Source organism: Oncorhynchus gorbuscha, linkage group LG03, assembly GCF_021184085.1.
Source record: "Oncorhynchus gorbuscha isolate QuinsamMale2020 ecotype Even-year linkage group LG03, OgorEven_v1.0, whole genome shotgun sequence".
NCBI lineage: Eukaryota > Metazoa > Chordata > Actinopteri > Salmoniformes > Salmonidae > Oncorhynchus > Oncorhynchus gorbuscha.
The window spans coordinates 23048407-23076079 of record NC_060175.1 but is presented as its reverse complement, the minus strand read 5'-3'; the positions used below and the strand labels follow the sequence as shown (position 1 = coordinate 23076079).

General features: G+C 43.1%; 1 protein-coding gene across 3 annotated transcripts in view; it reads left to right on the top strand.

The window, feature by feature from the left end:
* Positions 1-26838, top strand: part of LOC124028695 (peroxisome proliferator-activated receptor delta-like) — a 48800-nt gene extending 21962 nt beyond the window's left edge. The window contains exons 2-8 of one of the 3 annotated variants that reach the window (XM_046340699.1): positions 8242-8720; positions 17372-17523; positions 17673-17811; positions 17938-18143; positions 20626-20832; positions 23289-23532; positions 23745-26838. In XM_046340699.1, the coding sequence (XP_046196655.1) occupies positions 8309-8720; positions 17372-17523; positions 17673-17811; positions 17938-18143; positions 20626-20832; positions 23289-23532; positions 23745-23992 (1608 nt within the window). In that variant the 5' untranslated portion in view covers positions 8242-8308 and the 3' untranslated portion in view covers positions 23993-26838. Of the gene's footprint in view, positions 1-8241; positions 8721-17371; positions 17524-17672; positions 17812-17937; positions 18159-20625; positions 20833-23288; positions 23533-23744 lie in introns of all 3 variants that reach the window. The other 2 variants (XM_046340695.1, XM_046340692.1) reach the window with 2 other exon arrangements.
* Positions 26839-27673: the final 835 nt, after the last annotated feature.

The window sequence follows — 27673 nt, the reverse complement described above, 5'->3', positions numbered from 1 at the left end:
TTCCAGTTTACATAGAGTCCAGTGAAGTTCTTTCAGGGCCATTGAGATGTCTGCTTGGGGGGATATACACCGCTGTGATTTACAATTGAAGATAATTCTCTTGGTAGATAATGTTGTTGGCAGTTGATTGTAAGGAATTCTTGGTCAGGTGACCAAAAGGACTTGAGTTCCTGTATGTTGTTATGATTACACCACAAATCATTAATCATAAGGCATACACCCCCGCCCTTCTTCTTACTAGAGAGATGTTTGTTTCTGTTGGTGCGATGCGTGAAGAAACCGGGTGGCTGTACCGACTCTGATAACATATCCTGAGTGAGCCATGTTTCCGTGATACAGAGAATGTTACAATCTCTGACGTCTCTCTGGAAGGCAACCCTTGATCGAATTTCGTCTACCTTGTTGTCAAGAGACTGGACATTGGCGAGTAGTATACTCGTGAGAGATGTGCTCCGTCTGCCCCTTCTGCGGCGCCTTTGTTTTGGGTCGGCTACTGGGATTAAATCCATTGTCCCGGGTGGTGGTCCAAACAGAGGGTCCGCTTCGGGAAAGACGCATTCCTGGTCGTAATGTTGGTAAAGTTGACGTTGCTCTTATATCCAATAGTTCATCTTAGGTTTCATTACATACAGTCGAGAAGAACTACTGAATATAAGAGCAGCGTCAACTCACCATCAGTACGACCAAGAATATGACTTTCGCGAAGCGGATCCTGTGTTCTGCCTTTCACCTAGGACAACGGAATGGATCCCAGCCGGCGACCCCAAAAAAACGACTTCGTAAAAGAGGGAAACGTAGCGGTCTTCTGGTCAGACTCCGGAGAAGGGCCCATCGTGCACCACTCCCCAGTATACTTCTCGCCAATGACCAGTCTCTTGACAACAAGGTTGATGAAATCCGAGCAAGGGTAGCATTCCAGAGGGACATCAGAGACTGTAACGTTCTTTGCTTCACGGAAACATGGCTCACTGGAGAGACGCTATCGGAGTAGGTGCAGCCAGCTGGTTTCTCCACGCATCGCCCCGACAGAAACAAACATCTTTCTGGTAAGAAGAGGGGCAGGGGCGTATGCCTTATGGCTAACGAGACGTGGTGTGGTCACAAAAGCATATAGGAACTCAAGTCCTTCTGTTCACCTGACTGAATTCCTCACAATCAAATGTCGACCGCATTATCTACCAAGGGAATTCTCTTCGATTATAATCACAGCCGTATATATTCCCCCCCAAGCAGACCCATCAATGGCTCTGAACTAACTTTATTTGACTCTTTGCAAACTGGAATCCATACATCCTGAGGCTGCATTCATTGTAGCTGGGGGTTTTAACAAGGCTAATCTGAAAACAAGACTCCCTAAATTGTATCACCATATCGATTGCGCAACCAGGGCTGGCAAAACCTTGGATCACTGTTATTCTAACTTCCGTGACGCATATAAGGCCCTGCCCCACCCTCCTTTCGTAAAAGCTGACCACGACTCCATTTTGCTGATCCCTGCCTACAGACAGAAACTAAAACAAGAAGCTCCCACGCTGAGGTCTGTTCAACGCTGGTCCGACCAATCTGATTCCACACTCCAAGACTGCTTCCATCATGTGGACTGGGATATGTTTCGTATTGCGTCAGACAACAACATAGACAAATACGCTGATTCGGTGTGCGAGTTCATTAGAACGTGCGTTGAAGATGTCTTTCCCTTAGCTACGATTAAAACATTCCCAAACCAGAAACTGTGGATTGATGGCAGCATTCGCGTGAAACTGAAAGCGTGAACCACTGCTTTTAATCAGGGCAAGGTTACCGGAAATATGACCGAATACAAACAGTGTAGCTATTCCCTCCGCAAGGCAATCAAACAAGCTAAGCGTCAGTATAGAGACAAAGTAGAACCTCAATTCAACGGCTCAGACACAAGAGGTATGTGGCAGGGTCTACAGTCAATCACTGATTACAAAATGAAAACCAGCCCCTTCACGGACCAAGATGTCTTGCTCCCAGGCAGACAAAATAACTTTTTTGCCCGCTTTGAGGACAATACAGTGCCACTGACATGGCCTGCAACCAAAACATGCGGCGTCTCCTTCACTGCAGCCGAGGTGAGTAAAACATTTAAATGTGTTAACCCTCGCAAGGCTGCAGGCCCAGACGGCATTCCCAGCCGCACCCTCAGAGCATGCGCAGACCAGCTGGCTGGTGTGTTTACGGACATATTCAATCAATCTCTATCCCAGTCTGCTGTTACCACATGCTTCAAGAAGGCCACCATTGTTCCTGTTCCCAAGAAAGCTAAGGTAACTGAGCTAAACGACTACCGCCCCGTAGCACTCACTTCCGTCATCATGAAGTGCTTTGAGAGACTAGTCAAGGACCATATCACCTCCACCCTACCTGACACCCTAGATCCACTCCAATTTGCTTACCGCCCAAATAGGTCCACAGACGATGCAATCTCAACCACACTGCACACTGCCCTAACCCATCTGGACAAGAGGAATACCTATGTGAGAATGCTGTTCATCGACTACAGCTCGGCATTTAACACCATAGTACCCTCCAAGCTCGTCATCAAGCTCGAGACCCTGGGTCTCGACCCCGCCCTGTGAAACTGGGTACTGGACTTCCTGACGGGCCGCCCCCAGGTGGTGAGGGTAGGCAACAACATCTCCACCCCGCTGATCCTCAACACTGGGGCCCCACAATGGTGCGTTCTGAGCCCTCTCCTGTACTCCCTGTTCACCCACGACTGCGTGGCCACGCATGCCTCCAACTCAAACATCAAGTTTGCGGACGACACAACAGTGGTAGGCTTGATTACCAACAACGACGAGATGGTCTACAGGGAGGAGGTGAGGGCCCTCGGAGTGTGGTGTCAGGAAAATAACCTCACACTCAAAGTCAACAAAACTAAGGAGATGATTGTGGACTTCAGGAAACAGCAGAGGGAACACCCCCCTATCCACGTTGATTGAACAGTAGTGGAGAGGGTAGCAAGTTTTAAGTTCCTTGGCATGCACATCACAGACAAACTGAATTGGTCCACCCACACAGACAGCATCGTGAAGAAGGCGCAGCAGCACCTCTTCAACCTCAGGAGGCTGAAAAATTTGGCTTGTCACCAAAAGCACTCTCAAACTTCTACAGATGCACAATCGAGAGCATCCTGGCGGGCTGTATCACCGCCTGGTACAGTAACTGCTCCGCCCACAACCGTAAGGCTCTCCAGAGGGTAGTGAGGTCTGCACAACGCATCACCGGGGGCAAACTTACCTGCCCTCCAGGACACCTACACCACCCGATGTCACAGGAAGGCCATAAAGATCATCAAGGACAACAACCACCCGAGCCCCTGCCTGTTCACCCCGCTATCATCCAGAAGGAGAGGTCAGTACAGGTGCATCAAAGCTGGGACCGAGAGACTGAAAAAACAGATTCTATCTCAAGGCCATCAGACTGTTAAACAGCCACCACTAACATTGAGTGGCTGCTGCCAACACACGGACTCAACTCCAGCCACTTTAATAATGGGAATTGATGGGAAATGATGTAAAATATATCACTAGCCACTTTAAACAATGCTACCTAATATAATGTTTACATACCCTACATTATTCATCTCATATGTATACGTGTATACTGTACTCTATCATCTACTGCATCTTTATGTAATACATGTATCACTAGCCACTAACTATGCCACTTTGTTTACATTCTCATCTCATATGTATATACTGTACTCGATACCATATACTGCATCTTGCCTATGCCGCTCTGTACCATCACTCATTCATATATCTTTATGTACATATTCTTTATCCCCTTACACTTGTGTGTATAAGACAGTAGTTTTGGAATTGTTAGTTGGATTACTTGTTGGTTATTACTGCATTGTCGGAACTAGAAGCACAAGCATTTCGCTACACTCGCATTAACATCTGCTAACCATGTGTATGTGACAAATAAAATTTGATTTGATTTGAAATTTGTAGGCCTCCTTGCTCGCACACCCTTTTTCAGTTCTGCCCAGAAATGCTCTATAGGATTGAGGTCATGGCTTTGTGATGGCCACTCCAATACATTGACTTTATTGTCCTTAAGCCATTTTGCCACAACTTTGGAAGTATGCTTGGGGCATTGTCCATTTGGAAGACCCATTTGCGACCAAGCTTTAATTTCCTGACTAATGTCTTGATGTTGCTTCAATATATCCGCATAATTTTCCTGCCTCATTATGCCATCCATTTTGTGAAGTGCACCAGTTCCTCCTGCAGCAAAGCACCCCCACAACATGAAACTGCCACCCCTGTGTCACACCTTGGTCTTAGTATTTTGTGTTTTCTTTATCTATTTGGACAGGCCAGGGTGTGACATGGGTTATTGTGGTGTGTTTTTTTGTCTTGGGGTTTTGTGGGGTGTCTAATTAGTCTATATGGCTGCCTGAGGCGGTTCTCAATCAGTCAGGTGATTTTCATTATCTCTGATTGGGAACCATATTTAGGCAGCCATATTCTGTGAGTGTTTTCGTGGGTGATTGTTCCTGTCTTTGTGTTTGCACCAGATAGGGCTGTTTCGGTTTTCGTTATTTCGTTTAATTCATTTTGTCATTTCTGTATGTTTAGTTTTTCTTTCATTAAAATCTATCATGAATCATCATCACGCTGCATTTTGGTCCGATCCTTATTCTACCTCTTCATCAGAGGAGGAGATAGAAGAATGCCGTTACACCCTGTGCTTCACAATTGGGATGGTGTTCTTCGGCTTGCAAGCATCCCCATTTTTCCTCCAAACACAACGATGGTCATTATGGCAAAATAGTTCTATTTTTGTTTCATCAGATCAGAGGACATTTCTCCAAAGAGTATGATCTTTGTCCCCATGTGCAGTTGCAAACCCGTCTCAAAATGAGTCTCCTTCCTGAGCGGTATAATGGCTGTGTGGTCCTATACTTGCATACTATTGTTTGTACAGATGAACGTGGTACCTTCAGGCGTTTGGAAATTGCTCCCAAGGATGAACCAGACTTGTGGAGGTCTACAATTGTTTTTCTGAGATCTTGGCTGATTTCTTTAGATTTCCCATGATGTCAAGCAAAGAGGCACTGAGTTTGAAGGTAGGTCTTGAAATACATCCACATGTACACCTCCAATTGACTCAAATGGTGTCAATTAGCCTATCAGAAGCTTCTAAAGCCATGACATCAATTTCTGGAATTTCCCGAAGCTGTTTAACTTCTTGCATCGAGCCAACCCGGATCCGGGATCATGACTACAGCCTCAAGCCCATTACCATAACGCAACGTTAACTATTCATGAAAATCGCAAATGAAATGAAATCAATATGCTGGCTCTCAAGCTTAGCCTTTTGTTAACAACACTGTGATCTCAGATTTTCAAAATATGCTTCTCAACCATAGCAAATTAGCATTAGCAGGCAACATTTTCACAAAAACCAGCAAAAACATTCAATAAATCATTTACCTTTGAAGAACTTTGGATGTTTTCAATGAGAAGACTCTCAGTTAGATAGCAAATGTTCAGTTTTCCTGAAAGATTATTTGTGCAGGAGAAATCGGTCCGTTTTCTGCGTCATGTTTGGCTACCAAAAAAAAAACAAATTAATTAATCCAAACGCCAAACTTTCTTCCACATTTACTCCATAATATCGACTGAAACATGGTAAACGTTGTTTAGAATCAATCCTCAAGGTGTTTTTCACATATCTCTTCATGATATATCATTCCTGGAAGTCTCCTCTCTGTCACATGGATGAATGCGAGCAGCTTTGAGATTACACAACAATTTCAACAAAGGACACCGGGCGGACCCCTGGTAAATGTAGTCTCTTATGGCCAATCTTCCAATGGTATGCCTACAAATACTTCACAATGCTGCAGACAACTTGGAGAAACGATAGAAAGGGCAGGCTAATTTGTGGCGCTTTCACAGCCATATAAGGAGACAATGAAAAACAGCGTCAAAAATCCTGCTAATTTCCTGTTTGAAGTTTCATCTTGGTTTCGCCTGTTGCATCAGTTCTGGGGCACTCACAGATAATATCTTTGCAGTTTTGGAAACGTCAGTGTTTTCTTTCCAAATCTGCCAATTATATGCATAGTCGAGCATCTTTTCATGACAAAATATTGCGCTTAAAACGGGCTTGTTTTTTTATCCAATAATGACATAGCGTCCCCATAGGTTGAAGAGGTTAAAGCACAGTCAACTTGGTGTATGTAAACTTCTGACCACTGGAATTGTGATACAGTGAATTATAAGTTAAATCTGCCTGTAAACAATTGTTGAAAAATTGACTTGTGTCATGCACAAAGTAGATGTCCTAATCCACTTGCCAAAACTATAGTTTGTTAACAATAAATTTGTGGAGGGGTTGAAAAACAGGTTTAAATGACTCCAACCTAGGTGTATGTAAACTTCCGCCTTCAACTGTAGTCAGTCGCACAACTAAATGCATTCAACTGAAATGTCTACCCCGTTTAACCGAACCCCTCTGAATCAGAGCGGTGCGGGGGGGCTGCCTTAATCGACATCCACACCATGTGCAAAAGGGTAACAGTTGTTGGGGGTGATTCAAACCAGCAACCTTTCGGTTACTGGCCCAGCGCTTTTAACTGCTGCATTCAGGCTGTAATGCAACAAATGTAATGCAACAAAATGTGTCAAGGGGTATGAATACTTTCTGAAGGCACTATCTCCTAATAATATTGCATGTACATTTTACATTACATTTAAGACATTTAGCAGACGCTCTTATCCAGAGCGACTTACAAATTGGTGCATTCACCTTATGACATCCAATGTTTGATGACTTGTGATTGGATGACAACAAGCTACATGCACCACTCTCATGGAAAGCAAGAGCACCAGCTGCATAAATGATAAAACATGTATTTCTCTGCAGGAAGCGCAATGTAGACCATTTACATTGAATTCACATGGAATTTTTCTTATTTTAACTTTACGGCTTTAAACTGTATAACTGATCAATGCAGGTTATTTAATGGTAAACAAAATCAAATCCTATGAAATTACGTCAACACATACTGGAGGAGTTACTGGCTAGGTACAAGTGGCTAGCTTAACTAATGAACTAGGTACATCGGTCGCGGTGCGCATGACCAGAATGGCACATCGATGAACTGCAAAAGGCACATTCCATTTCTGTTAGAAAATTGAGAAAGAGGAGGAGTTGGACTGTTTTGTGCCCAAAATGGACCTTTAAGAACAGTTTTCCATTTGTCACATTCCTAGTCTATGGTATTCTCTCTTCCCTCTTTTAAACTCACCAGACAAAGACTTGGTGATCCCCCATGAAATCAGCCCTATAGCCTGTTCATATGAACCCTATTTCCACTTGGCAAATGCACATACACACTCACCCACATGAACAGCGACCCAAGGCCAGTGGGGGAAAGTCCATGGCTGTTCAGCAGGAAGTACGGAATGTGGGAAAAGGTCAGTGGTGCTAGCTGATCCGCAGAGCGTCCCTACACACACACACAAACAGAGAGCGTCTTCAGCTCAGGGCTCTCCCATCCCAACAACAAGAGTCTGTTGAAAAACACCAGCCTCGCCTGTCCCAGGGCTCACATGTGCTGGGGTTTGGAGGCTAGCCCACTCACTGTGTGTGCATGTGTTTCTCTCTGAACAAGAAGGCGTACACATTAATGCCAATGGGTTAGCTTATTGTTTCTCTCGCTACTCTTTTTATCTCTCCCTTTTTCTATCCTCTCTCTGTTAGTGATTAGTTGATAGAATTTCAGTGATTTAGATTAATGTCTTAACAGCTGGCTCTCCTCAGCAACAAAATAACTCCAGGCCTGCATCAAAAACCTCTAACCTGGCCCATATGCTATGTTTCTATGGGGAGGCTGTTTCTGTCTCTCTGGGTTGGAGGTGTGCTGGTTAAGGCTTGCTCAGCTGCAGAGGGATCTGTTGAATGAGACCAGATCAAAGTCTCTGTTATTACAAGTGTTTCCAGAAGAGACTGCCGGTTTCATGTTCAAGCCTTTCATTGTCTCTCAATGTGTTGTTTTAACTGGGTAGAAGTGTTTCATGGATCTGATTGGATGTCTAACTTTGTAAAATACATTTAGATTGGACAGTCACTGTATTCTGTGATAGCAGCTCTGATTGGCTGCAACCCTATCCTCATGACACACCACCGATTGGGAATAAATCATTCCTCTGTAAAAGATCTGTACTAACTGGCTGTTCCCCTCCTCCCCAGCAGGGCGTGCGATGGTGTTGCAATGACCGAGGGCGGCTGAGAGTCAGGGGAGAAGCTACGCAGCACCATGGAGGGCACCAGGGCTGCCGTCTTAGCGCCGGTCAAAAGCAAAGCCCCTCGACGGGATCGGAGGCGGCGTGTCGGGGCTTTGGTAAGTAAAGGGGGAGTCTGCCAGAACGGGACCACCTCCCCACATGGGGAGTACACCTCGGACGGAGTGATGGGGCTGGAGTCCTCCTTGGAGGTGCTGAAACCATCCCTGCTGACGAAGGGGCTGAGAGAGAGAGTGGGGGAGAAGGAGGGGGCGCGAGGAGCAGAGGTGTCACCTGAGAGGGAGGAGGGCCTTGGCTCCTGGGACATGAAGTCTCATGACGAAGAGGTTGTGCAGCAGGAGCAAGAGGATCAGCAGGAGAAGGAGAGTAGTAACAGCCACAGCGCCTCCAATACGGACAGCCCTGCCCTCTCCAGTAGTTGCACAGGTGAGACACACACACACTCACAAGACCTGGGTTCAAATATTATTTCAAGTTTCTCAATTACTTTCACACACATTTCATAGAAAGTATTCAGATATTTATTATTTGAATATTGGCATGTATTTGAAAATACTAAAATACACTTACTCAAATACACTCCCATCCCCATTGTATTTGAAAATACTAAAATACACTTACTTAAATACACTCCCATCCCCATTGTATTTGAAAATAGTATTTGAAATATGTATTTGAAAATAGTTTCAAATAGTAGGCTGTTTATAGGAAATTATTTAAATACTTTCAAATACTTCCAATTAGGGCTGTGACAGTCCTGGAATGTTGTATTACGGTTATTGGCCAGCCACATGACCACAGTCACCGTTATAAACGTTGGAATGTTTTTTTAATTATTATTATTTTTTAGATTCACAGTTTCCCCTCTCTGCTCTGCTCCTGACTGCATGTGCTGCTGCTGCTGCAGGGAGGGGAGGCGTTGCCCAGGCTTGTTTACAACAACACCTTGCTTGTTTCAGCGAGGAGCAACAAAGTTTCATCACATTCTAAAGAGTCCATGTTACTGCGGAAACGGACTCAAGCGTGCAAATGCCAGGTCCTTCCATCTTCAGTTAGCTGGTCGTTCCACACAACAACAAACGGTTTTGATGTTTTTGGTGTGTTTTATACAATATTTATACAGTATTTGTGCCATCCCTACTTCCAATAGAAGTAGTTGATTCAGGCCACATTATTTGAAAATACTCAAATAGACAGAAAAAATTGTTGATGATTAGTGAGATGTGGCCCACCTTGTGTGCTACATCTATTTTGATCGTGGTTGTTCCTGTAGCATAAACACAGCATCACCTTTTACTCTATGTATTCTCACAAAGTAAAGTCCCTGTGATGTTTACCTTTAGACATAGCGCCTATAACCCAGTCCCCTCTTGACTTGAGAGAACTCTGTGTTCCAATCTAGTAGAGGTCGACCGATTTATGATTTTTCAACGCCGATACAGATTTTAATGGAGGACCAAAAAAAGCTGCTACCGATTAATCGTCCGATTAAAAAATTAATTTGATTTTTTTTTTAATAATGACAATTACAACAATACTGAATGAACACTTATTTTAATATAATACATCAATAAAATCAATTTAGACTCAAATAAATAATTAAACATGTTCAATTTGGTTTAAATAATGCAAAAACAAAGTGTTGGAGAAGAAAGTAAAAGTGCAATATGTGCCATGTAAAAACACCTAACGTTTAAGTTCCTTGCTCAGAACATGAGAACATTAAAGCTGGTGGTTCCTTTTAACATGAGTCTTCAATATTCCCAGGTAAGAAGTTATTGAAGACTCATGTTAAAAGGAACCACCAGCTTTAATGTTCTCATGTGTATATATATTATATATATATTTTTATATATATATTTATTTATTTTATTTTACTAGGCAAGTCTGTTAAGAACAAATTCTTATTTTCAATGACGGCCTAGGAACCGTGGGTTAACTCCCTGTTCAGGGGCAGAACTACAGATTTGTACCTTGTCAGCTCGGGGATTCGAACTTGCAACCTTTCAGTTACTAGCCACAAGGCTATCTTGCCACCCCAAAATACTTTAAAGTACTTTTACTTTTATATTTGACAACTTTTACTTCTACTTCACTATATTCCTAAAGAAAATAATGTAATGTTTACTCCATATGTTTTCCCTGACACCCAAAAGTACTCATTACATTTTGAATGCTTACCAGGACAGGAAAATGGTCCAAGACACTCACTTATCAAGACAACATCTCTGGTCATCCCTACTGCCTCTGATCTGGCAGACTTACTAAACACAAATGCTGTGTTTGTCATTAAACACAAATGCTTTGTCTGTAAATTATGTCTGAGTGTTGGAGTGGCTACACGTCAAATAAAAAAAGAAAGTACAATTGTGCTGTCTGGTTTGCTTGATGTAAGGAATTTGAAATTATTAATACTTTTACATTTTAGAAATTCCATTTACTTTTGATACTTAACTTAATTTTAAGTATTTTTAAAATCAAATACCTTTCGACTTTTACTCAAGTAGTATTTTACTGCGTGACTTTCACTTTTACTTGAGTCATTTTCTATTAAGGTATCTTTTACTCAAGTATGATAATTGAGTACTTTTTCCATCACTGCCAATTTGTGCACATTCGTTGTTCCATAACGTCATTGTGTGAATTGTTTGTTTGATTGTTAGTGTCTATTTATTACCCATTACATACACTAGATGGCCAGAACTATGTGGACACGCCTTCAAATGAGTGGATTCAGCTATTTCAGCCACACTCGTTTCTGACAAGTGTATAAAATCGTCAAGTCAGTTCATCAAATTCCTTCCATGCTAGAGCTGCCTCTGACAACTGTAAGTGCTGTTATTGTGAAGTGGAAACGTCTAGGAGCAACAACGGCTCAGTTGTGAAGTGGTAGGCCTCACAGAACGGGACCAGCAAGTGCTGAAGCATGTAGCGTGTAAAACATTGTCTGTCCTCGGTTGCAACACTCACTACGAGTTCCAAACTGCCTCAGGGAGCCACGTCAGCACAATAACTGTTTGCCGGGAGCTTCATGAAATGGGTTTCCATGGCCAAGCAGGCGCACACAAACCTAAGATCACCATGCACAATGCCAAGCGTCAGCTGAAGTGGTGTAAAGCTTTCCGCTATTGGACTCTGGAGCAGTGGAAATTCATTCATTGGAGTGATAAATGGCATTTTACCATCTGGCAGTCTGACAGACAAATCTGGGTTTTAAATCTAACTTTATTCGTCACAAGCGCTGAATACAACATGTGTAGATGTTACTGTGAAATGCTTACTTACAAACCCTTAACCAACAGTGCAGTTTAAGAAAGAGAATAATAAACCTAAAGTAAAAAATAACACAATAACGAGGCTATATACAGGGTGTACCGGTACTGAGTCAATGTGTGAGGGTACAGGTTAGTCGAGCTCTTTTAAACATGTAGGTAGGGGTTAAGTGACTATGCATATATAATAAACAGTGAGTAGCAGCAGTGTACAATACAAATGGAGGGGAGGGGGTGTCAATGTAAATAGTCCGGTAGCCATTTGATTAATTGTTCAGCAGTCTTATGGCTTGGGGCTAGAAGTTGTTAAGGAGCCTTTTGGTCCTAGACTTGGCGCTCTGATACCACTTGCTGTGCACTATCAGAAAAAAACAGTATGACTTGGGTGACTAGAGTCTTTGACAATGTTTTGTGCTTTCCTCTGACACTGCCTAGTATATAGTTCCTGGATGGCAGGAAGCTTGGCCACAGTGATGTACTGGGCTGTACGCATTACCCTCTGTAGCGCCTTAGGTGAGATGCCGAGCAGTTACCAGTCCAGGCGGTGATGCAACCGTTCAGGATGCTCTTGCTGGTGCAGCTGTATACCTTTTTGAGGATCTGGGGACCCATGCTAACCCTTTTCAGTCTCCTGAGGGGGAAAAGGTGTTGTCATACCCTCTTCACGACTATCTTGGTGTGTTTGGACCATGATGTTTTGTTGGTGATGTGGACACCAAGGAACTTGATACTCTCGACCCGCTCCACTACAGCCCGTCGATGTTAATGGGGGCCTGTTCGGCCCGGCTTTTTCCTGTAGTCCACGATCTGCTCCTTTGTCTTGCTCACATTGAGGGAGAGGTTGTTGTTGTCCTGGCACCATACTGCCAGGTCTTTGACCTCCTCCCTATAGGATGTCTCATCGTTGTCGGTAATCAGGCCTACCACTGTTGTGTCGTCAGCAAACAATGATGGTGTTGGAGTCGTGTTTGGCCACGCAGTCGTGGGTGAACAAGGGGAGTACAGGAGGGGACTAAGTACCTACCCCTGAGGGGCCCCAGTGTTGATGATCAGCATGGCAGATGTGTTTTTGCCTACCGTTACTACCTGGGGGCGGCCTGTCAGGAAGTCAAGGATCCAGTTGCAGAGGGAGGTGTTTAGTCCCAGGGTCCTTAGCATAGTGATGAGCTTTGTGTTGAATGCTGAGCTGTAGTCAATGAACAGCATTCTCCCATAGGTGTTCCTTTTGTCCAGGTGGGGAAGGGCAGTGTGGAGTGCGATTGATATTGCGTCATCTGTGGATCATCTGTGGATCTGTTGGGGTGGTATGCGAGTTGGCGTGGGTCTAGAGTGTCTGGGTGGATGCTGTTGATGTGAGTTATAACCAGCCTTTCAAAGCGCTTCATGGCTACCGACGTGAGTGCTACAGGGTGGTAATCATTTAAGCAAGTTACCTTTGCTTCCTTGGGCACTGGGACTATGTTGGTCTGTTTGAAACATGTAGGTATTACAGACTTGGTCAGGGAGAGGTTGACAATGTCAGTGAAGACTGTTAGGGTTATTTTCCTTATTTCCTTATCAATCAGTTACTCATTGGTGAAATAAGCATCATGACTATCTTTAATTAAATAATTCAAAAACCTTTATTAATACAATTGCAGACAGAAGTTGACAAAACAGGAACATAACATGAATGATGCTGAATAAGTTCTGCATCAAACAAAAGGTCTCAAGTTGTTTTATTAAACTGAATTCCCACCTTAGTGATGTCATTGACTACTCATGACCTTTTTACTCCTGAGACCAAAACCCTGCTTCCATAGCTATACAAACATATAGTTTCAGTGTTTATCTAAAAGCTAGGCAATAAATGTCCCCTCCCCAAAGTTGATTTATTGTGGAATGGCTGAGTAGTCTCTTATCAACCACACTCCCCTGCAGAGAGAGAGAGAAATGATTCTAATACAGCAAACATTTTGGTACAACCCTTTTCATGACCCCTAGGTGAACCCGACAAGACCCTTGCCAGTTGGTCCGCGCATGCTTTGAGTACACTTCCTGTATTCCATCTGGCCCCGCAGCTTTTGAATGTTGACCTGAAAAGGCATTTAGCTCATCTGGTAGGCTCGCGTCACTGGGCAGGCGGATGCTAGGAGGACGATACCCTCCACAGTACATACTGCCAACTGTAAAGTTTGTTGGAGGAGGAATAATATTCTGGGGCTGTTTTTCATTGTTCGGGCTAGGCCCCTTAGTTCTAGTGAAGGCAAACCTTAACAGCATACAACAACATTCTAGATGATTCTGTACTTCCAACTTTGGGGCAACAGTTTGAGGAAGGCCCTTTCCTGTTTCAGCATGACAATGCCCTCGTTCAAAGCGAGGTCCATACAGACATGGTTCGTTGAGATCAGTGTGGAAGAACTTGACTGTCCTGCTCAGAGCCCTGACCTGCAGCAATGTTCCAACATCTAGTATAAAGCCTTCCCGCAAGAATGGAGGCTGTTATAGCAGCAAAGCGGGGACCAACTCCATATTAATGCTTGTGATTTTGGAATTATATGTTCTATGAGCAGGTGTCCACATACAATCAATTGGTCGAACGAACAGAGGACTTTCGGTCATCCAAGATTTCTTTAGTCGGTGACAGCCCTAGTACCAATAACAAATAGTCGGCAATTAGCCTTTAACTTAATTTGCAGGCCTAGATCTCATCCCACAAATGGCTTTTGAGAATAGTTAGCCCTGTGTCCTCGAGAGGCCCATTGACTTCTCCAGATACAGATACCCTTTGATATGGAGCACTGCCTCTCTGTTTGTGTTTTACGAATGAGAGACCGTTTTCTCCAGTCCACTTACACACACACACACACACACACACACACACACACACACACACACACACACACACACACACACACACACACACACACACACACACACACACACACACACACACACACACACACACACACACACACACACACATACACACATACACACACACACACACACACACACACACGCCATTCATGCGTGCATACTCACACACACATGCACACCCTCACCAACTTACACACACCCTCAGTACATGGAGCAGTTCAATGTGTCCCGGTAAAGGCCTCTGGTGGTGTTAACGCTGAGCTGCTCTCCCTCAGAGCATTTACACCAACCACAGTCAGACCAAATAGCTACTGTACCAAGAGGACACTACTCTCACGGTTTCCTCCACCAGTGGCTCCCGAGACATCCTCCACGCTGTTCTATTAAAATCAATAGGAGACATTCTATGAGGTAGTGCAACAGAACTAGGTGGAGGTCTGGGAGTAATGGAATGAGAAACCTTGTTCTCTACAGGACCATGTAGACATACTGTCCTTTATTCTCCCGTATAGGATACTTCTCTATTTCCTACAATCTGGTCATATTTGGCCTCCTCTCTCCAAGCTCTGCCAACCTGAATGTTCCAGTCTGGTCAGTCGAGCTGTGTGTGTTTGTCTTGGCAGGTGGGAGATGGCACCTTCTCAAAGGAACTAATGTGTTAGGCTGTGGTCTAGTGCGGCGGTCAGGTCAGTTGAGGTCTCTGAAGTTTTTTTTCTTTTTCGTAAAAACATTGAGAATGAGTCAGACTACACTACACACTATTAGGGTTTCAAGTAAACAGTATCTCTACAGACAAGTAACATCTAGTGTTTCCCTCGAAACGACTACACTCTTGTCATGCAACTATGCCACTGAAACGTATTAATAATACCACTCTTCTCAGGCGCTGGACAACAGGCAGTTTACGTACTGACGGTAAAAATACTGGAGATGGAAAACAACTCCATATCTACTCAGTGATTGAGTTTGGTAGTTTACCCCAAGGAGGCACATTAAGGTGGCAATGAGGTGCTTCATGTTTAAGCAGAGTTTACGTTATACGAATAGAAAAGCAAGTTCACTGAATTCCTTGTCATTGAAACCTAGTGTTGGACTAATACGGGTGCTTCTACACCTGCATTGCTTGCTGTTTGTGGTTTTAGGCTGGGTTTCTGTACAGCACTTTGACATCAGCTGAGAAGAGCTTTATAAGAAGGGCTTTATAAATAGATTTGATGCACACTGGTGCTTTCTCAATGAATCTTTCCTAACATCTTCTCTCCTCGCCTCCTTCTCAGCGTCTCAGAGAAGACTTAAGGTCTTTCCCCACTGACCCTCTTCTCCAATGTTTTTTGAGAAGGAGACAAGGAAATAAGATTCAAGGAATGGAGGAAAGATTAATTGGGAAACAGGCTCTTAGAGAGACGAAAGTGGTCATGGATGAGGCATTGAGAACCCCCTCGGCTGGTCTGTCAGTCTGTCCTCATTCTGGGGGAGTTATTTCTCCTCAGGTGCCTCGGCTCCACACAGCGGAGCTCAGACCCTCTTCCTTCTCTCTCTCGCTCTCTGTGTGGCTCTTCGCTGCCTGACCTGCTCTGCTGTGCTGGGTTTCCTATGTGTTCATCCTGGCCTGGCCTAGCCTAGCAACGTAGCCCTGCCATCAGGTTAAGCCTAGAATTAAATGGATAAAATAGAACACCAGTAACGTGGTCCTAAATTCTCAAGTGGAAAATTGCATTGAAGTGGATTGTCCCTACTCCATTCTGTTTCTATGGTGTGTAGCAGAGTGGATAGAACAGAAGGCACTTGTTTCCAAATTCTGAAATGGAACGTTGCCTTATAACGTAATGTCCCTCCTTGCTATTCTAGTTTTAAACAGGGTGTTGGAGAAATCCCCCTAGCAACAGAACGGATAGAACAGAACACATGGTTGGAATGGAATGCCACTAATCAGATTGTCCCTCTTAGCCGGTGTTATTCTATGGTGTCTCCTACCCCGGCATTTCTAGCATAGCTCCTGGGCTCCACTGGGAAGAACCCTTTGGCAGGCAGCGTCTGAGATTACACCTCGGGGAGGGAGCAGGCTGGAACTCACCAGCACTGGGCAGATCCTTGACACATACACATTTACACAGTGGTTGAAGAAGTACTCAATTGTCATACTTGAGTAAAATTTAAGATACTTTTACTCGAGTCATTTTCTATTAAGGTGAGTCACCCAGTAAAATACTAGATTAAAAGTCTAAGTATTTTGTTTTAAATATACTTAAGTAGCCAGAGCCACACTGACATTATTTACAAGCAAAGCATTCGTTTAGTTAGTCCGCCAGATCAGAGGCAGTCGGAATGACCAGGGATGTTCTCTTGATAAGTGTGTGAATTAGAAAACATTTCTGTCCTGCTAAGCATCCAAAATGTAATGAGTACTTTTGGGTGTCAGGGAAAAAGTATGGAGTAAAATAAAAATATAGTGAAATAAAAATATCAATAGTAAAGTACAGATACCCCAAAAAACTACTGAAATAGTACTTTAAGGTATTTTTTACTTAAGTACTTTGATCACTGCACGTATACATAACATTGTTGAGGGAGTGTTGGTAAATGTACACATAGCCCAGTGATACACGCAAAGCCATAAATATACTGTCCAGACTGGTGGCACCAACATTAACTTTAACATTTTTAGTCTGACTCCAGTGTCATCCTTATCTCACTTCCTTCTCTTTACAGTCACTCCAGTATTACAGAGAAATGCTTTCATATTACACACATTTCCATGTGGATTGCTAACTATATGAGTAATTGAACTGTTCAGTAATCCCAAATATAATACAAGTACATTTATATGATGAGATGTTCCTTGTCTGGTAATGTGATCAGGAGAAACTCCTGTCCCTAGGTAAAGTCAGTCAGGGATTCAGGGCCCAAGAATAACAGAACCTTCCCTTGTCTATCTTTCTCCAGATCTGTCCCAGACATCGTCTCCATCACTGTCGGACCAACTCCTCCTGGGTCGAGAGGATGGGACGGGGGCCTTGATCAATGTGGAATGTCGTATCTGTGGAGACAAGGCCTCAGGGTTCCACTACGGAGTACACGCCTGTGAGGGTTGCAAGGTGAGGAAGCAGGGATTGAAGGGATGGGAAGATCCCAGGAGGCTCCCAGAATGTGTTACGTAAAATGTATTGGAGCAGCTCTTTGCATAATTTATAAACTGCAAAGTCTACTGCTCTTTTTACCTAATAAACCCTTCCTCACTGCTCAGGGGTTTTTCCGGCGGACCATCCGCATGAAGCTGGACTATGAGCGCTGTGAGCGCAGCTGTAAGATCCAGAAGAAGAGCAGAAACAAGTGCCAGTACTGTCGCTTCCAGAAGTGCCTGCTGCTGGGCATGTCCCATGACGGTGAGACACAACCACCTTCCTCCTATTCTCACATGTTTACTGGAGAAAGTACCCCATCAGTGAGTATTTGTGAGTATTCCCAATTTATGGATGCAGACAAAAATACGTTTTCCTGCTTGTTCCCAGCGATCCGGTATGGCCGTATGCCGGAGGCAGAGAAGAGGAAGCTAGTGGCTGGCCTTCTGGCGGGAGAGAAAGCCCCGACCACCAACCCTAATGGCTCGGATCTCAAATCCCTGGCCAAGCGGGTCAACAACGCCTATCTGAAGAACCTCAACATGACCAAGAAGAAGGCTCGCAGCATCCTCACTGGCAAGACCAGCTCCAGCCCAGTAGCGTATCCATATGTAAATTAAATATACTGAACAAAAATATAAACGCAACAAATTTAATGAGTTACAGTTCATGGAAATCAGTCAATTGAAGTCAATTCATTAGGCCCTAATCTATGGATTTCACACGAGTGGGCCAATCAGAATGGTTTTTTCCCCACAAAAGTCAGCATTGTTGATTGCAATCTCCCTCAAAACTGGAGACATTTGTGGCATTGTGTTGTGTGACAAAACTGCACATTTTAGAGTTGCCTTTTATTGTCTCCAGCACAAGGTGCACAGGTGTAATAATCATTCCATTTAATCTTCTTCCATTTAAGCTTCTTGATATGCCACACCTGTCAGGTGACTGGATTATCTTGGAAAAGGAGAAATGCTCATTAACAAGGATGTAAACAAATTTGGGCACAAAATTTGAGAGAAAGAAGCTTATTACATTTGATTTCAGCTCATGAAACATGGGACCAACACTTGCGTCTATATTTTTGTTCACTATACATATAATACTTTAACACCAGCTCCATACTCTTTCCATATGTAAATATTATACATTTTATATATTAACTTCAGTTCCAGCTTCATACAGTACAGACACATAATACTTTAACACCATCTATAGCCCAGTACTGTGTATACATATTCTGCATGCTGACTATAAAACACATGTTCCCCTTAGACCAGCTCCGATTTTCATCTCTATTGACCTCCAGAGTCGATGTCAGTATGCAGGAATTCTAATCAGTATAATTTAAAAAATTTCCATCAACATCTGTCAATTTAATCTAGAGAACTGTTTTTGCATGGGCTGCGTCTCAACCCACTGCATCTGCATATGTCGCCTTCCGCATCTACGGTGAAAGGTGGCGAAGCTTGAGCTGTGTTTTTTAGACCATGAGACATCCCAAAAATCTGTGTTCTCACAAAAATGTCTGTAGCGTCTGAACGCTCCCATGAACACGATGGTGTTCTCAGTTTTGCTTTACGGCCCCCATAAGCCTTGCGGAATCGATCTGAAGTTGGTACATCTGATCTGACAACTTCTGTCTGAACAGTTTGGGCTACACACTAATATGAGCCCTCTGTGGAAAGGCAAGTGTCTCATGAACATGTTGGTTGTTTTGCTTTTGGTTGCCTTACAAGACTAGTCTGAATGGAAAGATTCATGGAAGTACAGTGCCTTCAGAAAGTATTCAGACCACTTGACTTTTTCCACATTTTGTTACGTTACAGCCTTATTATAAACTGGATTAGTTGTTTTTTCCCCTCATCAATCTACACACAATACCCCATAATGGCAATGCAAAAACAGGTTTTTATATATTTTTGCAAATTTATTAAAAACTGATATGACATTTACATAAGTATTCAGACCCTTTGCTCAGTACTTTGTTGAAGTTCCTTTGACAGTGATTACAGCCTCAAGTCTTCTTGGGTATGACGCTAAAAGCTTGGCACACCTGTATTTGGGGAGTTTCTCCCATTCTTCTCTGTAGATCCTCTCAAGCGCCGTCATGTTGGATGGGGATCGTCACTATTTTCAGGTCTTTTCAGAGATGTTCGATCGATCGGGTTCAAGTCTGGGCTCTGACTGTGCCGCTCAAGGACATTCAGAGACTTGTCCTGAAGCCGCTACTATCTTGTCTTGACTGTGTGCTTAGGGTCGTTGTCCTGTTGGAAGGTGAACCTTTGCCACAGTCTGAGGTCCTGAGTGCTCTGGAGCAGGTTTTCATCAAGGATCTCTGTACTTTGCTAGGTTCATCTTTCCCTCGATTCTGACTAGTCTCCCAGTCCCTGCTGCTGAAAAACATCCCCTCTTGGCATTCAGGCCAAAGAGTTCAATCTTGATTTCATTGTTTAGTGCCTAAAATAAGGAGTTATAAGAAAGATCAAGATTATTATTTTTGTTATCTTATATTTTTGAAGGGACTCTGTTTATTCATAAATTAAGCTGTTAATCAATGCATTTCTATGGGCTGATAGCAGTAAGGCCAATTTCAATGTTTCATCAAACAATAATACTTTTTTCAAAAATGATATCTTAAGTAATTTCCATGCGCTTCAATTGTGTCCATAGCCTTTTTTATTCTGTAATTTTAATCAATGCTAATTGAAGCAACAGGCATGTAGCCTATACTTTAGAATGGCAGTCTGAGGCACAGGAGCACCAAGGTGCACAGCTGCACTAAAACTTCACTTCTTCTCACACTGTCTAGCTCTCCAGTAGTGTTGGTTGTCTAGCAGCTGTGTATAAACTTGTGGTAAAAATCCTAGCTGTCTCAAGGCCTTATCACTGTTGTGTCTGAGACGGGAAGCACAGGGGAAGAGGCCAAAATGTCAGTGTCACCGTTGTATGCAAACACTGTTTCTTCCTAAACCAGGCACAGGCAGAATGCAATTTCCTGTGAAAAGTCTGTTACTGTTATTATACTTCTATGGCTTAACTAAATAACTTCTCTCTCCCTTTTCTCTCCCCTCTCTGTAGCCATTTGTGATTCACGACATGGACTCCTTGTGCCAGGCTGAGAACGGGCTGGTGTGGAAACAGCTGATCAACGGCACGACCCCCAACAAGGAGATAGGGGTACACGTGTTCTACCGCTGCCAGTGCACCACGGTGGAGACGGTCAGGGAGCTCACTGAGTTTGCCAAGAGCATCCCCGGCTTCGTAGACCTCTTCCTGAACGACCAGGTATATACAGCAACGCCACATTCAATCAAATGTGGCATTTAAGAAATATACCGGACCAATATGCATTGGGTGCATAACCCATTAGGGTGTCCATGTTGCTCAGAATGACAGTCACATTTAGATCATGGTAATGCATCTTAATAGGACATGCAACTTTTGTAATGAAGCAGCCAATAAAACATTATTTTTAAACATTTGGTAAAATGCAATTCATGGGGAAAACACCATTCTAAACAGTGCACCTGATAGTGGTTGCATATGTGACAGACAAATATCTCTGTTAGAAACTTAGGGGGAATCTAAAGATACAACAACTAGGATGCTTTGCTAATATGACTAGAATGCCTTTGGCTTCTGGACAATTCAATTAAGTTTATATGAAAGCCAATAGAACAGGAGAGAAATGGCATAGTGGCGGGTCCAATAGGGAAGTCATTGGAAATACATTTCAGCGCTATCACGTGATAGGATCCTTCTCACAGGCATCTCAGGTCGGAAGTAGGCTAGAGAAGACGGACACATCGGATGCAATGGCGCACGTCCTTCTTATCGAATATTGAAGAGGTCCACATGTTCTTTTTGTTAGCCAACAAGATGAGTAATGAAGAGCAAAAGCACTACCTATGGCAATCTACTATCCCCCATTGTACAAAAGTTGACCTATTCTATTGGTCAGCTTGTCGTTCTGTGCGAGAAATAAATATTCCAAACAGACTGGGTCAGTTGTGGGATGATGGAGCCCAAATGAATACAACCACTGAACATAAAAAAATAAAGCAAATGTGGCTGATGCAACAGATCAGAATGTTTAGCTTCAAATGTTGATCAACTATTAGGCTATTTCTTCACATTATAAGCGCGGCAATGCGCACATGGCAGTAGGCGATCAGCCCAAGTGTTCCAAAGAGCAATTAGCGGGGAAACAGCGTTCTCCAAAGTGCACCGCAAATGTGAGCAGTTTCATATGACAGAGATGAAAATAGCCTTTAGAAATGTAGAGGCAAGATCAAAAGATGCAACAACTAGCAGGGTTGTTAATGACTAGGGTTGAGAACATGAGAGAGATATTGGTTTCAATGGCAAATAAGGAAGTGCTTATAAAATAATCGCCTTAACATTCCTGTGGTTGGAACACGGTAAGACATGCCTCATAAAATTACTAAGAAACATCCAGGTTTTAAACAATTAAGTTTATGGTTAAATAGTTTCAAAGTGTTGACAATCTGAGCTGATTGTAAGGCGGGTGATGTTGCTGTGCACAACAGGCACTGGCCTTGCTCTTCTATCTTAACGAACAGTGCTTTGAGTATGACAGAATCAAGCCTTTAGACGATAATATTAATTATCTTACATTATATTTGTCAAACATGACTGGCATTTAGCTTATATCTATGTAATTAAAAGGCTAATTAAGTTTAACTACATTTTCAGGCGCCTCCCTCCAAGTACAGGGGCCTATCACCTACAGTTTGACATGTAGGCTTATTATGCATGTATTGGGCTCCCAAGTGGCCCAGTGGTCTAAAGCACTGCATCTCAGTGCAGTCCCTGGTTCGAATCCAGGCTGCATCATATCCGGCCGTGATTGGGAGTTCCATAGGGCTGCACACAATTGGTCGGGTTTGGCCGGGGTAGGCCGTCATTGTAAATAGGAATTTGTTCTTCAAATCAAATTTTATTGGTCACATGGTTAGCAGATGTTAATGCGAGTGTAGCGAAATCTTGTTCCTAAGGATTCTGAAGCAAGGCGAGAATATATGTAGGCGCCAGCTTGCTCTTAACTGACTTGTCAAGTTAAATAAAGGTTAAATTAAAAAATATGAACATACACTTATGTTTTTCTTAACAGAGTAGCTAGTGTTTTTTTGGTTTTCAGATCAATTTAATTGGAAATTTTGGTTAATGGCCTTGGTGCCCTGGCAGACCTTGGCCTTGCCCCAAATGGCCTTGCCCAATCAGCGTTCAGGACCCAAACTACTATAATATAACATATAGAACGTGTATACAGTGCATTCCCAAAGTATTGACTTTTTCCACATTCTGTTATCTTACAGCCTTCATCTAAAATGCTTTTCCTCCCCTTAATCTTCACCCAATACTGCATCATAACAAATGAAAAAATGTTTTTTAGTTTGTTTTTTTGATAATATGTAAAAAAAATAAAAAAATAACTGATATCACAATTACATAAGTATTCAGACCCTTTGTTATGAGACTTGAAAATGTATAAATCTTCTAAAAACCTGTTTTCGCTTTGTCATTATGGGGTATTGTGTGTAGATCGATGAGAAATGTTTTATTAAATCCATTTTAGAATCAGGCTCTAATGTAACAGAATGTGGAAAAAGTCAAGGGGTCTAAATACTTTCCAAATGCAGTGTACATACTTGACATAAGCAACGAGTTGAGATATCAGGCGCCGATGATCAGGCTGCTGTTCTCCCTCCCCCCACCAGGTGACGCTGCTGAAGTACGGCGTGCACGAGGCCATCTTCGCCATGCTGCCTTCGCTCATGAACAAGGACGGGTTGCTGGTGGCCAACGGGAAGGGCTTTGTGACCCGGGAGTTCCTGCGCAGCCTGCGGCGCCCCTTCAGCGAGATCATGGAGCCCAAGTTTGAGTTTGCGGTTAAGTTCAACGCCCTGGAGCTAGATGACAGTGACCTGGCCCTGTTCGTGGCCGCCATCATCCTCTGTGGAGGTATGTGCGTTTTCTATACTGGTGCTACCAGGAAAACTCATTACTGTTCTACCACAATACACTGTCCTAATAACCCTAACCCCTCTACTATCATCAGAAGCCTAAAATATAAGTTTGTTTTCTAACAGTCGACAGATACTTACCTCCCTCCCCCCATTCCTTTTCTCGCCCCTCTCCTCTTCCCATCCTTTCCCTCTCTCTCCTCCTGTCAGACCGTCCGGGGCTGATAAACATCAAGCAGGTGGAGGAGATTCAGGACAGCATCCTGCAGGCCCTGGACCAGCACCTGCTGGCCAACCACACGGACTCGAAGTACCTTTTCCCCAAGCTGCTCAACAAGATGGCTGACCTGCGCCAGCTGGTAACTGAGAACGCCATGCTGGTCCAGAAGATCAAGAAGACAGAGTCAGAGACCTCGCTTCACCCGCTGCTGCAGGAGATCTACAAGGACATGTACTGACTGGACTGGTTTAGCTTCCTAGTACAGCAGCAGTGTTCACTCACTCCTGGTTTCTGGGATTGGGAGTCACAGGGAGTGCATGTTTTTGTTCCAGCCCATCATTAACACACTACTCACCTCATCAGCCAATCAACCACGACCTTGATCAGTTGAATCATGTGTGTCAGTGTTTATTCTGACGTCTCAATAAAAGAATAAAGGAAAACGCTGGCTGGTGGGAGTTATAACTATGTATATGTAGCTGCACACTCTTGTTCAGATGCATTTGATTGACTATAAATCACCATAGTTTGGGAGGCAAGTTCCCTTCATCAGGGTCTCTAGACTGTACGAATGACATGTACTGACCTGGAATGGAGCAAGAGACTGATGGGAGACATACAGAGTAACATACACCCTACCACATATTAAACATGTTTGGGTGCCCGAAATAGGTGATTTGCGCTGTTTCAAGTGGATGCTGTTGTATAGCAGGCCTTTACCTGTGGTTGGACAGGACTGATGCAGTTGAAGGGCTTGTAGTGTCCTGCTCTGAACGTGGTGAAGGTGCAGTGTCGAGGTATTCATTTCCAGGAGAATACCAAACAGCTCAACAACCAACGCCACAACAAAACCAAGAGTCCTCTTTTCCCCCTAAATGTTACAAGGATGATCAGCGTTGCTCTTTTTATACAACATATTTTTGTATTCTCTCTCGATGCGCAGTGTTTTTTACAACGGTCAACACATACTTAACCCTGCGGTTCAGGGTCATTACCAGGCTTTGTTCTGCCATTGTTTGTGTTACAAACTTCCTGAGAAGTCGTGATGCTGTGATATTCAGAAAAATGCTGGTTCTGCTTGCCTGTACAAATGAGGGTTGTCGGCAACCATAGGTGTCCCTTGACCGTCCGTCCCTATCATCCCATTCTAAGACCATAACACTGGGATAAGCTATCACCAAACCCCCCTTAGCTCTCCTTTCCACATGTGTATAAATTCACACCCCTCAACCTCTCACTGATCTAATCATAGAACGGTTTGGATTTGTTTGATAACTCAGTCCCGGGTTCGAATAACCTCCCTTCTGTGCTAGTGAACAAAATCCATCGTCACACCCCCAGAGAATGTGTGATAGTAGGAGCTGTGGTTTTGTGTATGCCTTTTATATATGAATCTCCTCCATTTGAGGTCCACCCCCAGCCCTTCTCCTCCTGTTAGACCAGGAAGCACACAGTCCAGTCAGTCTCACTTTTCAATGGACACATACATTTATAGATTCTTACAACATCCTAACCTCAATACCTTTTATGTTTTCTTTTGTGTACAACTGATGGGTCTAAAACCATGGGATGATGCTGTGTTGTCATACTGTGAAGGTGAACCTGATCACAGTGTCTGTATAAGACGTTTTGAATGCCTGATTTTACTTATGTTTACTTAATTATGTATAATTGAAGTACGGTATGTATATATTATTTTTCAGCCAGGTGGTGTTCTGTTAACTGCACACAGTCGACAAGCCAAACTCTAACAGTACTTTTCTCATATTATGAGCTTACCGCTTTCTTTCTTTTCCTCTCTTCTTCTTCCTCTAAGTATGGTGCTATGGATTTGGCCAGCTATCACTCCCCCGCGCAGTCTAACTTCAGACAGGGAATGACCCGTTCATAATACTTAGAGAGAAATGGATCTTTCTCTCTTGGTTCTTTCACTTCTTCACTGATCTACAAAGGCCAGGTCAAATGAAAGCAACACAGGAAAAGCTTCTGTAGTGCTTCCACCATATAGATTGTACCCATCTACATCATGATCAATTGAAGGGAGTAAGTGAGCATTTGAAGAGTTGAAATATATTGCAACGGTCAAAAAATGACTTCTAGAAAATGACTTCTAGACAAGCCATCAGAATTCATGGCAGCAGGGGGACCAATCTAAATTGCCATAAGAGGAAAAAGGTTTATTCTCATTCTTTTAGGTCAGCCAATTATGGTAACTGATGAAATACTGCACTTCCTACTGTACATAGCAATTATGTAAATGATATGCAAAACCATGTATGTTTCTGTTTTTATTATTTTCTATATTGTGACGTTAAAATTGCTAAAAAAGTTTATTCTAGCACGAGTAAGGGGAGGACATGATCTATGTGACTCCTTGCCTATACAGTAGAGAGGTTACAGATATCTCTTGAATAAGCGCTTTATTTCTGCTCACAGGGAGTTGATAAAGCACAAATGAGTGATCTGATGCTCACCTAACTGCAGAAACCGTTGAGACAATGATAATAATAAAGTGACCGTGTTGAACCACCTGTTCTGGTTAGAGTGCTGTATCCACTTGGAGTCGGTGTACCCTGGGGCGGATGGGGGGGTTCTTTCTCTCCCTGTACTCATCTTTCTTTAATTCTCTTACCTTCTTCCTTTCTCTCAGTATGAATCATTTTATTTTCCTGCTTTTTTTTTTTCTGGTGCCACTAGAAATGTCATTGTCACGGACCGCCTGTGGTTAGTTATAATTACACCATTTGTGTTCATAAACTTCTAGGGATTTTTAAACAACTTTTCAGTTACTGACTAGAACAAGTTACTATGAAATGTCAGCAAGGTAGTACTGCTGCATGAGAAAAAAGCTAAATTGTGTACATTTTCTTTGAAAAATTGTCAGTTTTGTCTGATTTTATTTCTGCATACATATGTATGAGCACAACGGCACAGGTCTGAAATATTCTACGGTCTACCACAGCAATACTGTACATTTAACATCTGTATAAACACATGGTGTTAATCGTCTGAGGGGAAGTATAGGATTTCTACCTTTGGTATAGAACTTCCTATAAATGATTGATTAAAAAACATTGGTTAATACTTTTGATGTCTTCTGCTTTCTTCTTACTTGTTCGACTACATGTGATGTTTTCAATTATTGGACAAAATCTCATATGTTAAATGTTTGACACATGTTTATATCGTAATGTCAAGGAACATCAACCAAAAAAAGTGTCTCTGGTCAAAAGTAGTGCACTTTATAAGTTCTAGTGCATGTGTGAGAGCAAGATAAATAAAACCAATCCTCTACAACGGGATGGGTCAGGTTTGTGTGTATCGACTGTCACGTGTTAGACAGCCTGGCGGACCGCTGGCTTCCTTCCTGAGACAGCGTTTCCTTTGAGGAGACCTCGCTGACCCTCCAGCCGTTGTTTTTCACGGACAGGCTGGACTCCGGCTGCGGTATCCAACCTACACACAGATCAGTTCAATCAAACTTGAACTTGAATGGAGCCCACTGAGGGGGGGGGGGGGGGGGGGTCTGGGTGGACCACAACATACAGTGTCCCTCTTCCTGTGAACCCTAATCTGACCTCAGACTGTTATAGCCCCCCACTGCATTTGAATGGGAATAGGAATATGAGACTGTAAAAGTTAGTGCATAAGCACTTAGTTTATAGACATTGTGACAATTTTGGGGTGTTATGATTGATGATAGACATGGCTTATGTGTTAACACAAGTCTCTCATCAATCAGCTTGTCGCTGTAGCCTAAGGGCTTCAGTCTTACCTGTGTAGCGTCCCCTATTCTCTACTTTGTCTTATAAATGGACATTGGATTTTATAAAAGATCACATGGGCAAGGGAGGTCACAGTTCAGTAATAAATATCTCACTGTGCCTCCAATGCCACATTATGACTAAATACTTTATTT